The following is a 23,411-nucleotide window of genomic DNA, read 5'->3' on the forward strand; positions in this document are numbered from 1 at the left end:
CCATCAGGCTCGCTTTCCTGCCCCGGTTCCTCTGAGCAGCGGCTCCCGGCCATGTACTCGCCCAGCAGCACGCGGCCATGGCGTTGGCCACCGACCTCCATCACTTATGAGGGTCTGGCGTTGGGTTGGGATGGGGACTTGGTCTTCTATGTAGCGGGACCTTTGCACAAGGCAATGACGCTGACCCCAGAAGCAAGACCTTGAGAGCAGATGTCTGCGGTGCTCAGCCATCGCAGAGGGCGTGTGGTTTCCCCCGGTCGTGAACGCCTTGCTGGGTTTCCTCCTTTGGCACCTGGCCCACTGGTCCCCAGAACTCTGCCACCTGACCTGACTCAGGAGCCCCTCTGTTCGGCTCAGCGGGCAGTTCTCTCCCTGTGGCCACATGTACTTCCTGCTGCGGGATCTTCCTTGTTTCTTGGTGTTTTTTTGTTGTTGTTATTGTTTTAGTCTGGTTCTTTGTCTTTTCTGTCCGTGTTATAAAACCCATCTGAAGAACTGCTTGTTAAGTTAGTTAACTCTGGTTTCTATCCTATATGACCAAGTCCCTCGAGTAGCTACAGTCCTCACGGAAGTGCTTGTTTCTCATCTGAGACTGAGTTCTTTTTAAAGCATATTTTTTATTGATTTCAAAGAGGAAGGAGAGGGAGAAATAGAAACATCAGTAATAAGAGAATCATTGATCAGCTGCCTCTGCACACCCCACACCAGGGATTGAGCCTGCAACCCAGGCATGTGCCTTTACCCGGAATTGACCCGGGACCCATCAGCCTGCAGGCTGACACTCTATCCACTGAGCCACATGGGCCAGGGCAGACTCAGCTTTCTTTTTGCACTTCTTGCCCAGGGCTGGCTTCACCCTCCTTTTGTCTCCTACAAATCATTTCCTGAAGCTAAAACCTCAACACTTTCCCAGCATTTAGGATCCTTCCAGCCAACACCCCCTCACTGGCTCTCCCCATGGCTGTTCATCTTCACGTCCACATGCTCCTCCTCCCTGGAAGCACAGCTTGGGACAGAGGGACTCAAGTCCCCAGGTTCACCTCCTGCCTCCACTATTTACTCCTGTGTGACTTTGTGCCCAATTCTTAATTTATTTGTATCTCAAATTCCTCATCTGAACGATGGGCATAATAATATACAGATGACACTGTTGAGTAAGAATTAAGTTCATGAAGAATATAAAGTTCCTAAGACAATGCTTGGCATAGAGTGAGTGCTGAGAAACTATAGCTATTATTGCCTTGGCTGATGTTGCTCAGTGGGTTGGGCATCGTCCCTTGCACGGAAGGGGGTTGCTGTTTTGATTCCGGTCAGGGCACATGCATGGATTTTGGCCTCCATCCCTGGTGGGGGCCATGCAGGAGGCAGCCTGATGCTTTGCTCTCACATCAATGTTTCTCTCCCTCTCCCCCTCTCTCAAAATCAATAGAAAATATTTTTTTAAATCCCCACAAAACTCCTTTCAAATATACTCTTTCATCTGCATTTTCAACCAGGAGAGAGTAAGCTCAGAACAGGCAACATGATGATAATATAGCAGTGTTTGGATCGTGTGGAGAAGAAAAAGTCTGTCTTCATACAGGTACACGGCTACAAATACAAACACGGGGTTTTTAAGACCTCCTTTTCAACCCAGTGTGGATTCTTCAAATTCCAGAAGCATGAGAGATGGGCAGTAATTGTTTTCAGAATGGAATCATTAACATCTGACAATCACTCACTAGGAGAGGTCACTGAGAGGACATGACAGCTGTCGGCCCACCAGCTGCACATCCTGGAGGTGTGCAGAAGACCTATTTACTGAGACCATCATGGGAGACAGTCATGTGCTGGGTTGAACTTGATGACCTCTTGGGAATTTTTCTTGGATCCTTGGTGTTTTAGGCTTATTAGCAAGTTCACACCAGGTAACCCTGGAAAGCCTGAAATACGGGTTCTTATAGGTGAGGGTCTCCATGCCAACCCTCTCATTGGGAAATTAGATTATAAGAATTTGTTGCCAAGTGATATTCTCCTCGGTGGCTTTCTCTTTGAAATTAGTCTGGTCAACATGGGGTCATCCTACCATCCTACCGGACAGTGCTGTTGGGGGTTTAAAAGATCCTCCAGCAGAGGCACGGCTGTGAGGTGACTTCCTTGACACCAAAGGAGAGATTTTCAGAGCGGCACTTGGAGGGCGCTGCACTTACTTGAGTGGCTGCATCCTGAAGTGATTTTCAAAGATCAGCCTCACACTTCAGTTACGGAGCTGGTTTTGTTCAGGCAAACTTGTTGACTCTCTAATGAGAGGGTTTCTGAGCAGGTAGGCCCTCGCACCCAGGCGTCCTTGATGAGAGAACATTGGGGTCATGCAGACCAGAGGAGTCCGGCTGGGACCTGGGTGCTGGGGCTGGAGGGCTTTTGAAACTGCCTTCACTGCTTGCAGGTCCATCCTTTATCCGGGAGCTGCTGGAGCGGCTGGCTGCCTTATGGGATCTGGGACACCAATGGGGCCATGCCAGTCCTTTCATAGGAGCAAAGCGTTTCTGTCCTTAATTATAAATTCAGAGAGAGAGAGAGAGAGAGAGAGAGAGAGAGAGAGAGAGAGACAGAGACAGACACTGACTGACTACCCTGTCCCATCAATGGGCACCTGGCTCCCCCGAGTGGCAGGGAAACTTCCTAGAAACAGGATTCCAGGTCCGGGAGGTGCAGGGGTGCGGAGGGAGGAGGGAGAAGCGCCAGGAGCTCCGAGGATCCCGGCGCGTCTGTGCTGCAGCCACGTGCGTGCCTGTGCCTGGGCGTGTGCCGGGGGCGTGTGCAAGTGCGGGGGGCGTGTACTGGGGGCGAGGGGGGGCGTGTGCGGGGGGCGGGGGGCGCCCACTGAGCTGAAAGCGGGAGGGCAGGGACTCCGCGCGGAGGACAGGACGCGGCGCAGGGGCCGCCCACCCGCGGGGAGCGGCGTGCAGGCGGGGGCGGCGGGGTTCCCTCCGCGTGGAGGCGGCGGCGGCGGAGGCCTCCACGCGGCGGAGAAGGAGAAGGAGGCGGAGGAGGCGGAGGAGGAGGCGGCGGGGCCGGGAGTCCCCAGGCGCGGGCCGGCGGGGAGGCAGGGCGAGCGGCGTCCCTGAGCCCGGCCGGAGGCGGGAGGTCTAGGCAGAGCCCGCCCGCCGCCCCCGCCGCGCCCGCCCCCGCCGCGGCCTGGAGCGCCTCCCGGCCGGAGCCCGGAGCCCGGAGCCCGGAGCCCGGAGCCGCCGCCGCCGCACCGCCGCCGCCTCGGTCCGCCCGGCCGCGCCATGCGGGAGCTGGCCGTCGAGATCGGGGTCCGAGCCCTGCTCTTCGGGGTCTTCGTGTAAGTAGCGGCGCAAGGCCGGGGACCACGGGCCGAGCGATGCTGCGCCCCAACTTTGTTGGGGCCACGGCGTCCCGCGGGGCCTGGGTTCCAGTCCCGGCCCCGCTCCAGCCGGGCTGCGCCTTGGGGACCGCGGACCCCCGCGCGGGTCTCAGACCCGCTCCCGCCGCCGCCCCCCCAGCGGGCGGAGCCGGCGCCGCCGCACCGGCCGGGGCTCGGGGATCCCCCGGAGGCGGGCGCGCCCTCGGGAAGTTTCTGCTCCGAGTTCGGAGCCCCTGTGGCTGCCCTGGCTCCGGGCTCCGCTCCCGTGGCTCCGCCGCCCCAGGCCGGGCTCGGTGCTGCCGTGTCCCCGGCGGAGCGCCCGGTGCGGGGGGCGCCGGCGGCGCTTCTTGGCCGGGAGCTCGGAAGGGGGCTCCCCACGCCCGCCGCCCGCCCGCCGGGAGGGACCCAGAGCCCCGGGGGGGGGTGGGCGGAACAGAGATCTGGGAAGGAGGAGGTCCGCCTGGCACAGGTGTGGGTGCTGCTGGGCCCGCCACCCACCGGCCTCGGGCCCAGAGCAGGAGCCCTGGCGCCTCTGCCAGCTCACCCCGCCCCCATCACTGCCACCAGGGCTCCCCGGGCCTTGTCCCCCCAGTGGCCGCAGGCCCTCTCCCTCTGCCCACGCTGTTCTGACACGTGTCACAGGTTCAAGTTGCGTGAACTTGGTGGGTTTGCTGGCTGTTTCGCTTGTTTGTGTTGCTGAGAAGCTCGCTGAGCCATTCCAGGGGGAGGCCCCTCCCGGGTTTCTGCAGAGCCAGTGGCTGAGGGCAGGTGGGAGGCTGGGAGCTGCTGGCAGCGGGCACCGGGGACAGAAGTGCCCTGTCTCCCCGGGTCCTTCCCGGGTGAAAGCCACCAGTGTTCCTCCCACCCCCAGTGCAGGCAGCCCTCCCGCCTCAGGGAACACCGGCGATTCAGGGAACAGGAGCCCGGAGCTTCAGTGCATCTTGGGAAAAGGGACAACACGGTTCCCTCTTACTGTGCTTTTCTACCTTTGAAATAAACATTCAGACTAGTGACTGGACAATGTCCAATGTACTCTGCTCATGAAATTATGTGTCGGAAATGAGAGTTGGGTGCAGGTAGAACTGAGCACCTGCTGGGGCCTGAGTAGTGCTGAAGGGCAGTGAGGAGAGCTGCCTGGTTTGCCTGCTGCTGAGAACATCAAGGTGGGAGAGGGTCCACACCCCGGGGCTGGTTCCGCTCAGTGGATGGAGCGTTGGCCCTGGGAGTGAAGGGTCCAGTCTCAGCCTGATCCCCAGCCCCAGGTTGGGGAGCAGGAGGGAGGAAACCAATTGATGTGTCTGACACATCGATGTTTCTCTCTCTCCCCCTCCCTTCCACCCTCTAAAAGTCAATGGGACAATATCCTTGGGTGAGGATTAAAAAAATAGAGTCCAGTCGTATTTGTATTGTTTTCAGGTTTTCCTTCATGTTTCCTCAAACATTTATGAGATGTTTACAAATACATAAAGATCTGTGCAGTGGAATTGGAAGCTTTATGATTACTGTGAATGTGCTTCTTGTGCCCTTGATATGTAAAAGCAAGCCAGTTTATATTCTTCTCTCCAACCCCCCTTGGTATTAACGACTTAACGGGGGATCTGCTCTCACCCAGAGGGACGCACACCTGGGCATGGATGGCACTTTGGGCCGATTTCCTGGTTTTCATATCAAATCGCTGTGTCAACTAGTGGCTCCTTTACCTGCACAGACCAGCGTCAGTGTTGGCAGGAGCCTCCCTGTGGGACCCTGACTTCAGAGCTGTACTGGCAGGCAGATGGCGGCTTCCGGAGCGCAGGCCCTGGGCTCCCAGACACAGATGACCCTCTGTCTTCTCAGACAGGCCTGGCAAGGGCAGAGGCTGGCAGGGGAGTTTTATTCTTTGTTTGCCGGCGCTGGTCGGATGGCAAGGTGGGCGGGCTGTACTCTGCTCATGAAGACGGTGGTCTCAGCCAAAGGCCTCACCTGGGCAGGAGTGGACAGTCCCTTCGGGCAGGCAGAACCCAATGTCTCCGATGTTGATCTAATTCACCTGGTTCTGCTTGGTGTTTCTACCCTGTTTATTGCCCCAGACAAGAGAAAAATCTGGTGGGAGGGATACCTTGCGTTGCAAACTGGTGCCTCTGGGGAAACATCACCTGTGGACGCACCTGTTCTCTGACCACAGTTGTTCTGTGTGAGGCCAGGAAGCCCATCCCCCGATGCCAGGGGGTCCTGTGGCGTCTGTGTTTGCGGGAATGACGTGCATCTGGGACCACCATGGTGGGGTGACAGTGTCCCCGGCTCACCGGGGGACCAGTGCTCACTGTGCAGGCAGGTGCTCCCAGCCCCCAGAGCTGCCCTGAGAGTCGCCCCGAAGGGTGCTCCGTGCCTTTGGGACAGTCCAGCCTGAGAACATCACTGGGAAGGAAATGAGGGGTGAGTAATGCAAACCAGAGCTGGTGCAGGCAGGTGACCGAACAGGAAAGGCACTGGTGGAGGGACGAGGGGTTTAGGAAAAGTCCGAGTGCGACGTCGTGGAGGCTGTGTTGGGCACCGTGAAGCTCTGGGTTCACAGGCCCCTTGGCCCTCATGTACGGATGTGGGCAGAGCAGAGCAGGAGCAGGGCACACAGATGCCCTCCATCATCCAGGGGAGATTCTGGGGGCATCTCTGCAGATGCTGAAGCCCTCGGCCTGTGTGAGCAAGACAGCGAGGAGACGTGGCGGCCGGTCAGCAGCCCTGAGACCAGCGCCCGCTCCTTCCAGCTTTACTCCGGTGGTGACTGCATGCGGGGCTCACCGTGTGCCAGGCCCCGAGGAGGAGGGTCCCGAGTCTGTGGGGAGCCCTCAGATGGGGATGCTGACAGCGCTGTTTGCGGGTGGAGAAACGGAAGCACAGGTGTCCTCGTGGTGTGTGGTGGTGGTTTGTGGGTTGCACTTCGGTGAATGTCTCATTGCATCCTGGTACCTCTCCTCATTCACCCATCTGCTGCTGAGGACTCCTGGGTTGTTTGTAGGTTTGGGCTGTTACGCCCAATGCTTGTCTCATTGGTGAATGATCCCCTGGTCGGCAAACTGCGGCTCTCGAGCCACAGGCGGCTCTTTGGCCCCTTGAGTGTGGCTCTTCACAAAACACCACGGTCTGGGTGAGTCTGTTTTGAAGAAGTGGCATTAGAAGAAGTTTAAGTTTAGAATATTTGGCTCTCAAAAGAAATTTCAGTCATTGTTCTGTTGATATTTCGCTCTGTTGACTAATGAGTTTGCCGACCACTGGTATACACTAAGGAGTGGACGTGCTGGCATTCACCTGAGGTAAGAAGGATTAGCTTCTCTAGACAGCCCTCGTTCTGAGAGAGAACGGCCCGGCGCTGCTTTCGTCTCGGTCTGCAGAGCAGCTGCTCTGGGTGAAGCCACAAGGACGCCCAGAGCTGGGCCCCGCTTTGCAGGAGGGCCGTTCCCTCAGGCTTTGGGGCGAAACCTGCCTACTGGTTGTGAGACAAGCATCCTGACTGAGTTGTGTATTCGTCCAGGAAGCTGTGAAGATGAAATGTCGTGTGAGATGGTGCCCAGCACACGCTGGCACGAGGTCCGCGCTAAAGCCCATCTCCGCTCCCCTCTCCACCCCCTTTCCCTCCTCGGAGGAGGCGGAGGCAAAGGTCACTCAAAAGGTTCCTCATGTCACAGTGTACTGATGAGGGTGCAGCTCTCGGAGCTGAGGCCGGAGTAGCACGTAGGAAGTTGGGAAGGCCTTCTGAAGAATTACCCGGGACCCCCCTGGGAGAGAAGCGGCCAGTGTGTGCGCGTGTGTAGGTACCTCTTAGATGCCCTGGGCCTCCACCTTGGGGGGAAGGAGGGAGGGAGGTGGAGCAGGGAGAGGGAGGGAGGGAGGCCACAGCAGAGCTCCCTGCCTGTGGCTTCGTGCTAGGGGCTTGGCACCCTCAGATGGTTTAATCTCTGCCGCCCCGTCCTAGCTTACAGGGTGAGGCGTTAGAGCCTCACACACAGCGCCTGCCATCAGAAGGGAGAGTAGAGAAGAGCGCCTCAGTCCACACAGGGGTAGCAGATATGAGCAGAGGGAACTGGCAGATGCTGATAACTAAGACACCCCAATGCTGTGGTTCCCATAGAAATGCCAGGTGTGCTCTGAGAGTCGATGGGAGCAAGCTTTATGTGCTACAACGGAAAGAACATGCAGCCACTGGAATTGATTACGTAGATGAGTTGTGAGGATACTCACAATCTGTTAAGTGGTAAGAAGCCAGTCACAGGAGTGTGCGCAATGCAAGCGATGCAGTACCCGAATTTGCGTCCGCGTCTGTAAGAAACATGTCTATGAAAATACACAAACATCTTAATGATGATTATTTCAAGGCATGGAACTTTGTAATACTTGTTTTTTTAAATACTGTTTATGGTCTAAACTATTTTACAGTAAAGTGTATTACTTTCATTCATAATCAGGAAGATCAGTATTGATGTTTCCTGTTTGGGGGAAAACAGAAATATCCTCAGAGCAGCTCTAATTCTTTCATGATTGCTTTGGGAATCCTGTAGTGAGTGTCAGAAATCAGCCTTTCTATGTTTTATATCTGCTAACTATTTAAAGAAAAACCAAGGGCTGCAAGACTGTGCAGAAACAGATGTGGTCGGGCATGCAGTGGAATTTTAAGTGGACACCCCCCCTCTCGTTGACAGTGGGGGGCAGGAAGAAGCTGACGTGGTAACCCCAGCATTGGAAGGAAGGTTTTCTCCTTGCCCAGCAACAACACAGCCAATGAGAAACCAGCCACTGCAACGAGGAACTCGGGCTCTCCGACGGAGTTGTTCTTAACTGCTCCTCCCAACTTCCTCCTTTTTCTCTAAAAAGTAACACTTCCCCCCTATGTTCTCCACACGTGCGTGAGTTCAAACAATTTGCAAGTCCTAAATTGCAGCTCCTCTGCTATTCCCAAGTGAAGTCATTCTTGCTGGAAAAACAACTGGCTGTTTTATTTTTAAGGTTGACAAGTCTGCCACCTGGTTGTTTTCTGTTTGTCCCACCTGTCATTGGTGGAACCTGTGATTCCTTTAAAATAAAAATCTTTCAATTGATTTAAAGAGGAAGGGAAAGGGAGAGATAGAAACATCCATGAGAGAGAATTATCAGTTGATTGCCTCCTGCATCTCCTCTAATGGGGATCAAGCCTGGAACCCAGCATGTGTCCTGATGGGGAATTGAATTGTGACCTCCTGGTTCATAGGTCAGCGCTCAACCACTGAGGTCCGTGGTTCCTTTTGGTGTACTGAGGCATAGACCCCTTTCCCATGCAGTAGTAGGATTTTTTTTTTCTTTATTGTAATCCTCACCTGAGGATATCTTTCCATTGATTTTTAGGAAGAGTGGGAGAGACAGAAACATCGTTGTGAGAGGAACACATCAATCGGTTGCCTCCTGCAGGTGCCCTGACCAGGGCCCCGGGCCCGGGAAGAGCCTGCAATTGAGGTACGTGCCCTTGACTCGATCGAACCCGGGACCCTTTGATCCGCAGGCCCACACTCTATGCACTGAGCCAAACCAGCCGGGCGCAGTAGTGGGAATTTAATCATTGTGGTTTGTCTTCTTGAAAGGCTACAGACCTTTTACTTACTTAAACCAAGTTATGCTCCTTGAAAGGAAGAAAGGCAGGTGGTCACGTGTAAATATGCTTGTGGGTGACATGAGATTATAGGCTCAGCCGAGGGGCCGATAGGCTCCCGCTTAGGCTCAAGTTCTGCACACCCAGGGGCTGTTTGGGTGCTGGCTGGCTGGTGTGATTCGGGGTGAGGCGTTACCATTGTTACCGAGTCTGTGCCCCTGGGGGACAGGGGAGGAAGTCCTCTGGCTGCTGAAGTAGCTGGAGGGTGAACCAGCAGAGCATCCAGAGAGCAGGCATTGGCTGTGCTCAGGGCATAGCGGTGTGTGTGTGTGTGTGTGTGTGTGTGCGCGCGTGCGTGTGCGTGTGTGCTGCCTGGGCCAGGCCTCAGGCCTCTGGCCTCTGACCTCCGACCTCCTGTGCAAGGTTTTTATCAGCAACTTGGATAAGGACATAGAAAGCAGCTTATTGAATTTTCGAATGACACAGAACCCGGGTGGAAGGCTAATACGTAGGATAATAGAATCAAGGTTCATAAAAATCTTGGCAGGAATGATGGGGCTGAACTACAAGGGGGCCTAACAGGATTACCTGTGAGGTCCTGCTGGGCAGGCAGCCAGACCGGCAGTGGAGGGGGAGGGGGGGAAGGGGGGAGGGCAGGGAGGCCCAGCCTGAAGGCAGGTGGTGCAGAGCAAGGCCTGGGGCTCCCAGGTGGTGACTGTAAATGTAACTGTCACTAACTGCAGTAGGAGCTGCAAGTCTAAGGATGTGAACTGCCTCAGCGTCCTTCCTGGAGCTCGGCTTCCCGAACCCACCCCCCTCCCCTCCCCGCCCCCACCCCGCCCCACCCTGACGGATCTCGCTCTGGCTTCCGGGCCCAGCCAGGCTCTGACTTTTCCTGAGAAGCTCCTCCAAGTCTGCAGCGTGGAGTCCGTCACCCGACAGCCTCTCCCACTGGACAGTGCTCCCCTAAGGCGGCCATTGTCTGATTGTCCATCTGCTTCAGACTTGGGGCTCCTGCAAGTCTGACTGTCTGCGGTCAGTCCTTTGCCCTGAACAGCGACACCGCGACTGGCACACAGCAGATGCCCAGGGGCCTCTCCATTTAGACTGTGGGCGAGGGCTCTGGGCCCCACATCTTCGGATTTTCACCCCCCTCACCACCAGGTAGTGACAGGTGTGCAGACCTATCCTGTGGGAGCAGGTGATGGACCTGTGGAGGCTGTGCCAGACCACGCCCAGGTGTGGACCATCCTGGGAGTCCGGAGGAGCACGGGGGTGGCGGGGGGTGGGGGTGACACCGCTCCTTGAACAGGCTTGGGGGCCTTCCGTTAACCTTCGGCTGATTGTGGAGAGGATGTTCCAACTGGAAAGGGAGGAGTTGAAAATGAAGGATAGCCCCGGGCGGTGTGCTCAGTGGTTAGAGTCAGCCTGTAACTCAGGTCCTGGGTTTGATTCCTGGTCAAGGGCACGAACCTGGGTTGCAGGCTCGAGGATCAGGGTGCATCTGGGAGGCAACCAATCACCCCCCCCCCCCCCCCCCGTCCCTTTCTCCCAGTCTCTCTAAAACTCAATAGAAAAAATATCCTTGGGTGAAGGTTAACAAACAAAAAACTATGGTGATAACGAACCCTACATCAACACTGCTTCCCGCCTCCCTGAGGGGTGTGCTTCTCGTGGCTCCACCCAGCAGACCAGGCCCCTGAGACGCTGTCAGTCACTGGTCTGGGCCCTGAGGCCTGGGATGCTGTGGGTGCCCTGGGCTCTGCAGCACCTGCTCCTGTGGGATCAGTGCTGTGGACTCTGCCCGTCCAGTAGAGACCCCTGCCCTTCCCCCCTGCCCCCGACCCCTGCCCCTCTGTGTGTGGGCTGGCACCTCACCCTTCGTTTTTTTAAAACTGGGAACGATGTTTTAGTCATTTTTCTTTTCAACTGGAACTCTGGGAATTCACAACTAACGTCCCTGCCATGAGCTGCTTACAGACTTGGGAGAAAGTTTCAGCCTTGTGCTGCACTGTGTCCCGATGCACCTTGGGAGCCGGCTGCGTCCAGCTTCTCGCAGATCCTCTTGCCCACGATGGCTCTCGGAAGAGCAAGGCTCCAGGATGGCAGTCGGCGTCCGGCTCCAGATGCTTCTGTTTGTCCTCTGTCCAGCTTTTTGGGGTTGGTGCAGACAGACTCTCCTCTGCCCGATGAAGACCGCGTGCCTCCCAGGACCACCACCTCAGCTCGAGGTCCAGTCGGACGTGGATTTCCTGTAAAGACTTGAGTTGAGGAACCAGAACAAAGATGATAGCTTTCCGACTGCCACCAACGTCACTTCCCTGGCCGCTGTGACGTCCAGTCCCGGGGCTGGGCCTTGAGGTCCGAGTTTGTCGCCCGTCCCGGCAGTCTGGGCGATGCCAGACTCGAACTCACCTGGCTTCTCGCCGTTCGGCTTCGCGGTCTTGGTGCTGGGACTGAGCGTGGCTCCTCCTGGGCGGGCGCCGCCCGAGCAGAGCGGCCGCAGCTCTCCCTCCTCGGTGCCAGCAGCTCGGGGTGGAGATCCCCGGGCAGCACGCGGCCGAGCACCCCCCGTGCTGGTGCCACGCAGGCGTTGGTCTCCCTCGGGCCGCTCGGAGCAGAAGTCACAGCCCTGGGGTCAGGCCCTGCCGCCACTTCCTGGCTGTGGAGCCACGTCCGGCCACGTACTGACTCAGAGCTCAGCCGGTCTGTAACGCACTCGGCTCGGCCACTGACGACAGGTGTTCCCGCCTGCCTCCGGGGTCTCGGCTCAGCTGAGCCTGTCCAGCTGGGCGTTCCCACGAACCAGGGAGGGAGGGTTTCCACGTGAGCCCGCTCCTTTGTGGAGCTCTTCCTAACAGTCAGCTGTCAGAGCAGAGGGACGGGCGAGCATCGAATCGTCAGGCTCCTGGCCGCGAGCTGTGGGCTTTGCCAGCCTGCCATCCTGCCGACACACTGCTTCCCGGTGTCTGGGGGCGGCGGGGGGCGGGAAGGGCGTGACCCCTCATTTCCCAGAACTCTCTTCTGCAGCTAGAGTGCGATGACGATCCTTTGTCAGAGGGGACAGCAGCGAACGTGTTTTCTCTCTGAAATTAGGGGCCCCTCATTTTGAGCACCTGCTCGGCATCAGGCAGAGCTAGAACCATTCACCTTGAAATCCCGGTTCTTAGGGTCTTTGCATGTTATGCTCACAGCTGTTCTCATGCCCAGAATCGGCCCATGCCGCTGGCAGGTGTCGAGGGAAGACACCACCCACTCTGTCATTCTTTGTCTTTCCCCAGTTGGTCGGGGCTGAGAGCCACCAGCTGGGGCAGCATCACCCTGCTCTTCCCGAGGGGTGGGCCGGTCCTCCCCTAGGGTGTGAGGTGGGCTGGTCCTCTCTGGGGGTGTGAGGTGGGCTGGTCCTCCCCTAGGGTGTGAGGTGGGCTGGTGCTCCCTGGGGGTGTGAGGTGGGCTGGTCCTCCCTGGGGGTGTGAGGTGGGCTGGTCCTCCCCTAGGGTGTGAGGTGGGCTGGTCCTCCCGGGGGTGTGAGGTGGGCCGGTCCTCCCCTAGGGTGTGAGGTGGGCTGGTCCTCTCTGGGGGTGTGAGGTGGGCTGGTCCTCCCCTAGGGTGTGAGGTGGGCTGGTGCTCCCTAGGGTGTGAGGTGGGCCGGTCCTCCCAGGGGGTGTGAGGTGGGCTGGTGCTCCCTGGGGGTGTGAGGTGGGCTGGTGCTCCCTGGGGGTGTGAGGTGGGCTGGTCCTCCCTAGGGTGTGAGGTGGGCTAGTGCTCCCTGGGGGTGTGAGGTGGGCTGGTCCTCTCTGGGGGTGTGAGGTGGGCTGGTCCTCCCCTAGGGTGTGAGGTGGGCTGGTGCTCCCAGGGGATGCGGAGGACGCGGCCTTCCCAGAACTAAGACAGCAGCTGAGCGCTCGGCCCTCACGCATCTCTTTGCTGTTTCAGTTTCACGGAGTTTCTGGACCCGTTCCAGAGAGTCATCCAGCCGGAGGAGATCTGGCTGTACAAAAACCCCCTGGTGCAGTCGGACAACATCCCCACCCGCCTCATGTTTGTAAGTACCAGCTCTCCCGCTGGCTCGGCCTTCCTCCCAAGTGCAAACCCAGTGAGTTTCCCTGTCAGCTTTTCTAACCCCCTGGAGACGGGGCTGCCTGAGAGAGACGGTGAGCAGTCCATCAGGTTCGAGTTCAAAACCAAATCTCGGTGGGCACCGCTGGCTCACGCGAGGAGGAGTGATGCCGGGCGCTGGGAGGAGGGGCCTGCCAGCCAAGCTGCGCTGGGCTGTCCCCAGTGTTCACAGTGAAATCGGCTGCAAACCGAAGCTCGCCTGCTGCAAAGAGAAGCTGAGGTCTTCGCCACAGGTTTCAGCTGGTCAGCTGCCTGCCACCGACCAGGCACTCAATGTGACGCCAGCCCTGGGCAGTGCCTGGGTCTCGGCTTCTGGGACGGGTTCAGGGCTCCTGGCTGGTGCCGGCCTCACTGCGGGAGAGAGGAGCCCTCCAGGCACGCGGCAATGAGAGAGGAAGGTCACTCCTCTTTGCTAGCCTTTCTGCCTCTGGAGCCAGTGGCCCGGGTCCCAAAGCTCTCCCAGAGCACAGGAGAAGCATGGTTGCATTTTGAAAGAGATCCCCTGGTTTTATGGAGGAACTCTTGTCGTTAGCGATGACGGGGAAGGTCTTTGTGTCTGCAAACTCCTTCAACAGCTCAGAGCACAGTGAGCATTCAAGTCTTATTTTCATTGCTTTTTAATCATTGCTTTTCTGCTGGAAAATAAACGATTTTCATCAATCTCAGAGAAATTAAAAACTAGGGTGTTTATAAGGAGAGCACTACCTAACACTTGAGTATTAAATGAGACTTCTTCCATTTTGGCTCTAAGTCAAATCTGTGAATCCTAGATCAAAGGGACCGGGGTGTGTCTGACTAGTTTACTGTATGGGTTTCACGGGGGGGGGGGGGGGGGGGGGGGGGGCATCTCTGGCCCTGATGACCCACCAGCCTCAGATGGCCCAGCGCTGTCCTCACGGGGTCTGTCCTCTCTTCCAGGCCATTTCGTTCCTCACGCCCCTGGCTGTGATCTGTGTGGTGAAAATTATCCGGCAGACAGACAAGACTGAAATTAAGGAGGCCTTCCTAGGTAGAGTATCCACTGTTCTGGTTTTAGGGGTGGGGCAGGACTGGATTAGATGACTGGGTTTAAGAAAACCTCAGGTGCTCCAGCTAACTTTTCTCTGGGTCAAATCAAGCTTGGGAGAAGCAAGAGCACGCGTTGTAAGCCTGGAAAGTCCAGGGCACAGGTGGGAGCAGCCCTGCTTTCCCTGTAGCCATGGCCGCTGTCCGTTGTGCTGAACATTGGCGTCTGCCTCCCCCAGAGATGGTGCTGCTCGGGCTCAGCACAGGGCAGCTCTTGTGGCGAAAGAAACCTGGTCCTTGGTCACCACTGCCTGTCCGTCTCATGTTTGTGGCTACCAGGCCCATATCACAGGCAGTTCAGAAATTGACCGTGTCCACACTCGCAAAGTATGGCTCCATCATTTCTCAGGCCTGGTCATCTCCGGCCAGCCTGTGGATGCCTCCCGCTTCCCCCATAGGCCAGGCGACGACCCGGCTGCTCATCTGTGGCTTTGGGTTTGGTGGTCACGTGGCCCAGTGTCCGAGGCTGGTGGTGGGAGGTCAGCTTTTCCAGCCGGGGCACCGGAGCCCTCCCACCCATGTCCCGAGCAGCCGGGCTGGGTTAGGATGGATACCACTGTGGTCCCAGGATGTCCTCTTCGGGGCCTTCTTAACTGACTTGGAAATCCCTTCTCACTTTAAAAAATTATCTTTATTCTTAAAGATATTACAGAGTCTCCCTTTCATCCCCAGTAACCCCTTCCTCACACCACGTGGCTTTGCATCTTCTCAGCAGACAGCCTGGCTGGCATGCTGCCTCTGGGCCCGCAGAGCTGTGGATGCTGCAGACCAGCCCTCACACCAGACCCCCGACTGCTATCCGTCAGGAAGCTCCGGATCAGGTCACTCATTTCCTGCTCTCGGCCTTTCCTGCATCTGCACTCGGCTGCCCTCTCTCTGGTGTCCGCCTGAGAGGCCATGCCGATGCCCTGGGGTGCTGCTCAGATGGAAATAACTCAGGTCGCTCCCAGAATGAGGAGTCTGGCTGTGTTCTGGCAGCAGGAGCTCACCATTGCTCCCACGAGGAGATTCTATCCGCCCTGGATACTGTCACCCAGATCCCCCTCCTTTCTTCTCCTTTGGCTTTCGGGTCAGGAGTGAGGCTGCCCGCTGTGGGCAGTACGTGACATGCACACGCTTCCCAGCTCGGCTACTTGGTCTTTTAAAGACCCGCTCTGTGCGGCAGCGAGCCCCTGGTGCAGAGGCCGGGGTGTGGGGTTCTGGACTGACGCCTCCCCTTTAAGTTCCCAGATGCACTGGCAGCTCAGCTGGAGACACTTTCTCCCAGAGACTGGTCTGTGCCAGAGGCCAGGCCAGGACCAGGTGGGAAGTCGGACCGGCTGGAGAATGGCAGTGTGCCCTCGGACCATGGTGTCGGGAGACCCAGTCACGTCCTGGTGTCCTCACAGCCTGTCCGTTGTCACGGCTCTGGGAGAAGCGGCATGAAGACAAACCAGGGATCCCCTCCTCAGCCCAGGAGACCTTCCAGCAGGCCTCGAGCTTGCGAGACGGCAGAGGCCAGCGTTTAGGAAGGAGGTCTGTGCTCTCAGGATCAACCAGAGGGTTTCCCTGAGTTTCCCACTCTGTTTCCATTCCTGAGCCGCCACCCCCGCCCCCAGCTGCCCCAGGCGTGGTGTCTAAGTGGTAGGACCATGCAGCTGAGCCGCTGTGGCTCCTCTCACCCCCCCCCTCCCCAAGATAGGCAATTCCCCCACCTCACACTCAGGTGGTCAGTCTTTCTCTGACAAAGGTGCTCATTGGAACTGGTTGCTCCCATTCTCTCTGCTTCCCCCGACTTGTTAAAGCAGGTGGGTGCATGTACCACAGCCGCTTCATCCACTCGCCCACCAATGGGCACGTGGCTGTCGTAAATAACGCAGCAGCGAGCACAGGGGTGCACACATTCTTTCCAAGAGGCGTTTGGGTTTCTCGGGATATATTCCTAGAAGTGGGTCCCTGGGTCATGCTGTTTCTTTTTTTTCTTTCTTTAATTTTTTGGTTTTGTTAGTCTTCACCCGAGGATATTTTTCCATTGATTTTTTTTTTTTAAAGAGAATGGGAGAGGGAGAGACACATTGATTGGTTGCCTCCTGCATGCACCCTGACCAGGGCCGGGGATCAAGCCTGCAACCGAGAGGTATGTGCCCTTGACTGGAATCAAACTCGGGACCCTTCAGTTCGAGGGCTGATGCTCTACCCACTGAGCAAAATTGGCCAGGGTTACTGTTTCATTTTTAACTTTTTGAGGGAAATCCATATTGTTTTTCACAATGGCTGCACCAGTCTGCATTCCCACCACATCGTTGCCAACACTTAATGTAGGTTGATTTGTTGATGATGCCATCCTGGGGTGTGAGGTGATGGGTTCCTCAGCTGTAAAAAAGAAGGCAGTCTAACCTTTACGCAGCATGGATGCACCTGGAGAGCATTATGCTAAATGAAATCAGTCAGTCAGAGAGACATGTACCAAAGGGTCTCCTCACGTGGAATATAATGAACCAAAATAAACGAACAGACTCATTGATACCGAGAACAGCCTGACAGCTGTCAGCGGGAAGGGAGTTTGGGAGAAAAGGGTGATGGGATTGAGCAAAAATAAACGACACAGACAGCAGTGACTACCAGCGGAAGGGGGGGGAGGGTAAACGGAGTAAATGATGATGGGAGAGACTAGCCTGTGGGTGGTGATGTAGGATTGTGCACCTGAAACCTTCATAATTTTTTATTAACCAAGGTCACCCCAGCCCAACACAAACATCTTAACAAGGCAAGCGGCTTTCTCCGTCTCGTCCCTGTGCCCGCGGTGCCCATTGCCACTCCAAGCTCTCTCTGCTCATAAGGTCAACACGCTCGTCCCCTGATGGCCATGAGGAGCTCTGGGCAGCATTTCCCAGAAATGTCCCTGCACTGCTGTTCCCATGCGAGTCTCGGCTCCTGTTGGGTCCTTTGTTTGCCAGAGGAAGGGCAGCTCCAGTGCCTCGTCGTTCAGCAGAGCAATGGGGACGGGCCTCCGAGGGCTCTCCGTGTGCACGTCTGAGCTTCCCGCACACGGCTCGCCACGTGTGAGGTCACAGTGAAAACAGGGATGACGTCCCTGCAGGGGCAGCTCCCTGACTCCATTACTCGCATCCTTGGATGGCCTATCCCTCAGACATCAAAGTCCTTCGGAGCCAGAGAGCCCCCTGGTGGGTATTTTAAAGGAAGTATCCCGGGATTCCTGGTGCTTTAGGCCAGCCTTCTCAGAACCCACTCAGACACAGCTGCCTGCTGGATAATAGATGGCAGCTGTTGGCAGGTGACGAGTCAACAGGAGGTAGTTGCTGCTTTCAAACTGAAAAGCTCTGCACAGCAAAAGGAAGCGACAACAAAACAGAGGCAGAGGCCAAGTGGGAGATATTTGCAAACAGGAGCTCTGACAAAGGTCTAATATTCAAAATATATAAAGAACTCAAAAAACTCAACACCAGTCAAACAACCCAAGAAAAGAATGGCCATAGGGTGGGTGGGTGGGAGGAGGTCAACCGAAGAACTTGTATGCATATATGCATAACCTAGGGGTGCAGACAAGCCATGCTGAGGGCCTGGGATTGGGGGAGGGGCAGGGCTGGGAGCAGGCTAGGTCAATGGGGAGTAAAGGAAACATGTGATACTTTCAAAATAAAGGTTTACTAGTAAAAAAAAAAATGGCCATAGGACCTGAACAGACAGCTCTCCCAAGAAGACATACAAATAGCCCATCGATATATGAGATGTCCAACCTCGCTAGCAATGAGGGGAATGTACATCAAAACTACAGTGAGAACCCATGGCGTGCCTGTTAGAAGGGCGATTATCAACAAGGCAGGTGATAGCAACACTGTGGAGGAGAGGGAGCCCTCCTCTGTCCACTGCTGGTGCGAAGGGAGACGTACAGGCACTCTGCAAGCAACACAGAGTCCCTCAGAAAAGCTGCGACTGGAGCCGCCACATGACCCAGCCGTCCATGCCCGAAACCTGTGTGACCACGTTAACCAACGTCACCCCCGAAGTTCAATAAAATGAAAAGGATACTTGCCAAATGGGTGTGTCCTCGTTTGCAGAAGGACTTAATCATGAAAACTGTGTCTGAGAAGGTTGTAGAAGGAAATGAGAAGTTCACGCTTTTTGCTATCAGCAAAAGAAACCGCCTGTGCAGCCTTAAATCTGCCCGTGACCGATGGCTCCTCAGTGATACTGAGCATTCAGTCGAGGAGGAGATAAATCTCGCAGCTCAGGATTCAGGATTTTATGAGTCGCTTTCCGAAGTCCTGTCCTAATCACATTTACTTGCCACCCAAACATCCCTGTGTTGAAAGCTGCTGCTGGATCGTCTTCCTGCGGCCGTAAAGGAAATAGTGCTTTGTGATGTGATGGTGATTTTGACTTTTGAGATCAGCTGGTCACTTTTCTGTCTGTGGTTCTGTCTCACAGCCGTGTCCTTGGCTCTCGCTCTGAACGGTGTCTGCACAAACACCATTAAGCTGATCGTGGGCAGGTGAGTTCCCAGGGAAACGGCTGTGACTGAGGCGCTCAGGGTCACCTGGGCCGCGGGGAGGGCACAGCACGAGGCAGATGCCAGCTCGGCTGGTTCCCCTCTGATGCTGTCCTGGGCTGTGTCCTCAGCACAGGTCTTTCCTCCCTTCACTTTGAATTCCCAGCCCCTGTCTCAGGAAGGGGGGAGGAGAGGAGTAAAGGGGGACCCACCGACTCCACTTCCTCAGGAGTCAGGCCGGGGCAGGTGTTTCCAGTCCTGTGCTGCCAGGGCCTCCCACACCCACTCGCTCATCGGTTTTGCCTCCAGAATCAGTCAGGTCAGCCTTTCCCGTTCTCGGGGATGAGAAGGGTGGATCGGCACAGAGGTGCTCTTACCCTCCTGGGAAGTGATTTCCGTTCTCTGTGACTTGCCTTCTTCCCCGCCTGCCCGGAAGGGCGGTCTCCGTAGAGGAGAGCAGCCAAATGGCCTGAACTCGAGACCTGCCTGGGCCCTGACCAGGTGTAGGTCTCAGGCAGGTTATTTACCCCAGAGCCTCGGCCTTTACTGACCATCTATCTGCCTGGGGCAGGTGCGGGCTGGCTCCGAGGAGCAGGGGAGGGACACCTGTCCGGCAGGCGGTCCATGGCCTGCGCTGCCGCGCCTGCAAGCAGCCCGTGCTTAGAGCCGCCAGGGGCCCTGCTGGAATGCTGGTTCTCGGGCCGTCCTGCTCGGAGGGTGCGGTTCAATAGGGGAAGACTCTGATAGATGACTAACATTGATTATTGGCATGGCACTGGTGATTGCTGGTGATTATCTCCTAGAGCTGGGGGTGTCCATGAGCCAGTGTGTGTGAACGGTGCCCCAGTGTGTGCAGAAAAGGGGCCCCGTGTTGGCAGCCCTGCCCATGGTGGCGTTCCTGGGTTGCCTCCATGAGGGGTGGTTGGCCATTGCACACCTGGGAGAGAACCCTCACGGGAAGGAGGCAGAGTGGCAGGGTGAGGTGTGTGGGTGCAGGAACCCATGTGTGTGTGGGGGGGGTCAGAGCTAGCTCTGTGTGACCTGGAGGGGGTACCCTCCGAAGCTGTGTTCTGCACCTGTAAAGTGAGATGTCCCAGGACAGCCGCAGGATTGTCAGGGATCCTGGACCCCCACAGCTGCTCGCTCAGCACCATCTGGTCCCGGGCTGAGCAGAGCCGAGTCTGTAGCCGGAGGCCTGGGCGCTCCCCTGCAGAGGGCAATCTCCTTCCTCACTGCATGGCCGGGTACTGGCTCATGGATGGGACCTTCGGGGTCCTCTTGGGGGGTAGCTGAGCCCTGAGGGGTAGCCGGCCACCCAGAGGCCCAGTGAAGGGACAGGAGCCCCCCTGAGGCTTGGATCCCGACGCAGCCTCAATGCAGGGCTCTGGGCGGGTGCGGTGCTGACGTCACCAGCACTGGGCCCTGTTCCCCTCAGGCCTCACCTTGTAGGTAAAGGCCTCCCCCTGACCAAAGTGGAAACAGGCTCAGGAGGCACTTGGAGGCGGCATAGCAGGAGTTCAGCTCGGGTTTCTCTGACCTGAGGCCTAAGCTCTACCCCGACTGTCTGTCTGTCTGTCTGCCCTGTTTGGGACCCTGGGCAGAACTGGGGTGTGGCCGGAAGAGCTGGGTGGGGCCGGAGGGGCTGGGGTGTGGGTGGAGGAGTTGGGGTGTGGGTGGAGGAGTTGGGGTGTGGGTGGAGGAGTTGGGGTGGGGCTGGAGGGGCTGGGGTGTGGGTGGAGGAGTTGGGGTGTGGCTGGAGGAGTTGGGTGTGGGTGAAGGAGGTGGGGTGTGGGTGGAGGAGTTGGGTGTGGGTGGAGGAGTTGGGGTGTGAGTGGAGGAGTTGGGTGTGGGTGAAGGAGGTGGGGTGTGGGTGGAGGAGTTGGGTGTGGCTGGAGGAGTTGGGGTGGGGTCAGAGGGGCTGGGGTGTGGGTGGAGGAGTTGGGGTGTGAGTGGAGTTGGGTATAGGTGGAGGAGTTGGGGTGTGGGTGGAGGAGTTGGGTGTGGATGGAGGAGTTGGGGTGTGGGTGGAGGAGTTGGGTGTGGGTGGAGGAGTTGGGGTGTGGGTGGAGGAGTTGGGGTGTGGGTGGAGGAGTTGGGGTGTGAGTGGAGTTGGGTGTAGGTGGAGGAGTTGGGGTGTGGGTGGAGGAGTTGGGTGTGGGTGAAGGAGGTGGGGTGTGGGTGGAGGAGTTGGGTGTGGGTGGAGGAGTTGGGGTGTGGGTGGAGGAGTTGGGTGTGGGTGAAGGAGGTGGGGTGTGGGTGGAGGAGTTGGGTGTGGGTGGAGGAGTTGGGGTGTGAGTGGAGGAGTTGGGTGTGGGTGAAGGAGGTGGGGTGTGGGTGGAGGAGTTGGGTGTGGCTGGAGGAGTTGGGGTGGGGTCAGAGGGGCTGGGGTGTGGGTGGAGGAGTTGGGGTGTGAGTGGAGTTGGGTGTAGGTGGAGGAGTTGGGGTGTGGGTGGAGGAGTTGGGTGTGGGTGGAGGAGTTGGGTGTGGGTGGAGGAGTTGGGGTGTGGGTGGAGGAGTTGGGGTGTGAGTGGAGTTGGGTGTAGGTGGAGGAGTTGGGGTGTGGGTGGAGGAGTTGGGTGTGGATGGAGGAGTTGGGGTGTGGGTGGAGGAGTTGGGTGTGGGTGGAGGAGTTGGGGTGTGGCTGGAGGAGTTGGGTGTGGGTGAAGGAGGTGGGGTGTGGGTGGAGGAGTTGGGTGTGGCTGGAGGAGTTAGGGTGGGGTCAGAGGGGCTGGGGTGTGGGTGGAGGAGTTGGGGTGTGGGTGGAGGAGGTGGGGTGTGGGTGGAGTTGGGTGTGGGTGGAGGAGTTGGGTGTGGGTGGAGGAGTTGGGTGTGGGTGGAGTTGGGTGTGGGTGGAGGAGTTGGGGTGTGGGTGGAAGAGTTGGGGTGTGGGTGGAGGAGGTGGGGTGTGGGTGGAGTTGGGTGTGGGTGGAGGAGTTGGGTGTGGGTGGAGGAGTTGGGGTGTGGATGGAGGAGTTGGGGTGTGGGTGGAGGAGGTGGGGTGTGGGTGGAGGAGGTGGGTGTGGGTGGAGTTGGGTGTGGGTGGAGGAGGTGGGTGTGGGTGGAGTTGGGTGTGGGTGGAGGAGTTGGGGTGTGGGTGGAGGAGGTGGGGTGTGGGTGGAGGAGGTGGGGTGTGGGTGGAGGAGGTGGGGTGTGGGTGGAGGAGGTGGGTGTGGGTGGAGTTGGGTGTGGGTGGAGGAGTTGGGGTGTGGGTGGAGGAGTTGGGGTGTGGGTGGAGGAGGTGGGGTGTGGGTGGAGGAGGTGGGTGTGGGTGGAGGAGTTGGGTGTGGGTGGAGTTGGGTGTGGGTGGAGTTGGGTGTGGGTGGAGTTGGGGTGTGGGTGGAGGAGTTGGGGTGTGGGTGGAGGAGTTGGGTGTGGGTGGAGGAGTTGGGGTGTGAGTGGAGTTGGGTGTAGGTGGAGGAGTTGGGGTGTGGGTGGAGGTGTTGGGTGTGGGTGGAGGAGTTGGGGTGTGGGTGGAGGTGTTGGGTGTGGGTGGAGGAGTTGGGGTGTGGGTGGAGGAGTTGGGTGTGAGTGGAGTTGGGTGTGGGTGGAGGAGTTGGGTGTGGGTGGAGGAGTTGGGTGTGGGTGGAGTTGGGTGTGGGTGGAGGAGTTGGGGTGTGGGTGGAGGAGGTGGGGTGTAGGTGGAGGAGTTGGGGTGTGAGTGGAGTTGGGTGTAGGTGGAGGAGTTGGGGTGTGGGTGGAGGTGTTGGGTGTGGCCGAGGGGCTGGGTGTGGCTGGGGCTGGCAGAGCTCCAGCTCTTGACGGCAGCGTTTACATGGAACGTGTCCGTGGTGTCTCTTGTAGACCGCGCCCCGATTTCTTTCACCGCTGCTTTCCAGATGGGGTGATGAACGCCGAGATGCACTGCACGGGGGACCCTGAGCTGGTGTCCGAGGGCCGCAAGAGCTTCCCCAGCATCCACTCCTCCTGTAAGTGCCGCGGACATGGCTCCCTGCGGTCCTGTCGCCCTGCAGGGTCAGATGGGGACAGTGAGGGTGTGAGTGCTGGGCGGGTTCGACTCCTCGCCGTGGGGCGTCGGCTCACAAAGGGACTTCAGCTCAGAGGCTCCGGGGCTCAGAAACGTTGGTGCCGCTGCCGCCCAGCAGGTGTCACATGTGACCTTCACCCACTCGGGTGCTGGGCCTGCTCACCGGGCTGCTGCCTTTAGCTCCGGGTTCGCTCCAGTTTGTTCCCTCAGGGACGTGCTGTGTGTGTGTGTGTGTGTGTGTGTGTGTGTGTGTGTGTGTGAGAGAGACTGTATCACTATGTAGCACACATACGTATACATGTGTGCCTACACACAATATGTAATCTATAATAAATGTTCCAGCTGGTACTAAGACTAAATAGTGAGAATGGGGTATAGGGAGGTGTGCTGGAGAGAGGGGTGCAGGGAGGAGTGGAGAGAATAGGGTACAGGGAGGTGGTGGAGAGAGGGGTGCAGGCAGCTGTGGTGGTGGAGAGAGTGGGTATAGGGCGATGTGGTGGAAAGAGGGGTACAGGGCGGTGTGGTGGAGAGAGGGGTGCCGGGAAGTGAGGTGGAGAGAGAGGGGTGCAGGGAAGTGTGGTGGAGAGAGAGGGGTACAGGGAGGTGTGGTGGAGAGAGGGTGCAGGGAAGTGAGGTGGAGAGAGGGGTGCAGGCAGCTGTGGTGGTGGAGAGAGGGGGTACAGGGCGATGTGGTGGAGAGAGAGGGGTACAGGGCGGTGTGGTGGAGAGAGAGGTACAGGAAAGTGTGGTGGAGAGAGAGGGGTACAGGGCGGTGTGGTGGAGAGAGAGG

General features: G+C 57.7%; 1 protein-coding gene across 2 annotated transcripts in view; it reads left to right on the top strand.

Moving 5' to 3' along the window:
* Window positions 1–3,163: 3,163 nt before the first annotated feature.
* PLPP4 (phospholipid phosphatase 4) overlaps window positions 3,164–23,411 on the top strand; it is a 33,123-nt gene continuing 12,875 nt past the window's right edge. The window contains exons 1-5 of one of the 2 annotated variants that reach the window (XM_036423075.2): window positions 3,184–3,328; window positions 12,900–13,008; window positions 14,001–14,091; window positions 18,576–18,639; window positions 22,438–22,562. In XM_036423075.2, coding sequence (XP_036278968.1) covers window positions 3,273–3,328; window positions 12,900–13,008; window positions 14,001–14,091; window positions 18,576–18,639; window positions 22,438–22,562 — 445 coding nt within the window. In that variant the 5' untranslated portion in view covers window positions 3,184–3,272. Of the gene's footprint in view, window positions 3,329–12,899; window positions 13,009–14,000; window positions 14,092–14,545; window positions 15,744–18,575; window positions 18,640–22,437; window positions 22,563–23,411 lie in introns of those variants that run through there. The other variant, XM_045576150.1, reaches the window with a different exon arrangement.

This window comes from Pipistrellus kuhlii, unplaced genomic scaffold, assembly GCF_014108245.1.
Source record: "Pipistrellus kuhlii isolate mPipKuh1 unplaced genomic scaffold, mPipKuh1.p scaffold_m20_p_75, whole genome shotgun sequence".
NCBI classification, from domain to species: domain Eukaryota; kingdom Metazoa; phylum Chordata; class Mammalia; order Chiroptera; family Vespertilionidae; genus Pipistrellus; species Pipistrellus kuhlii.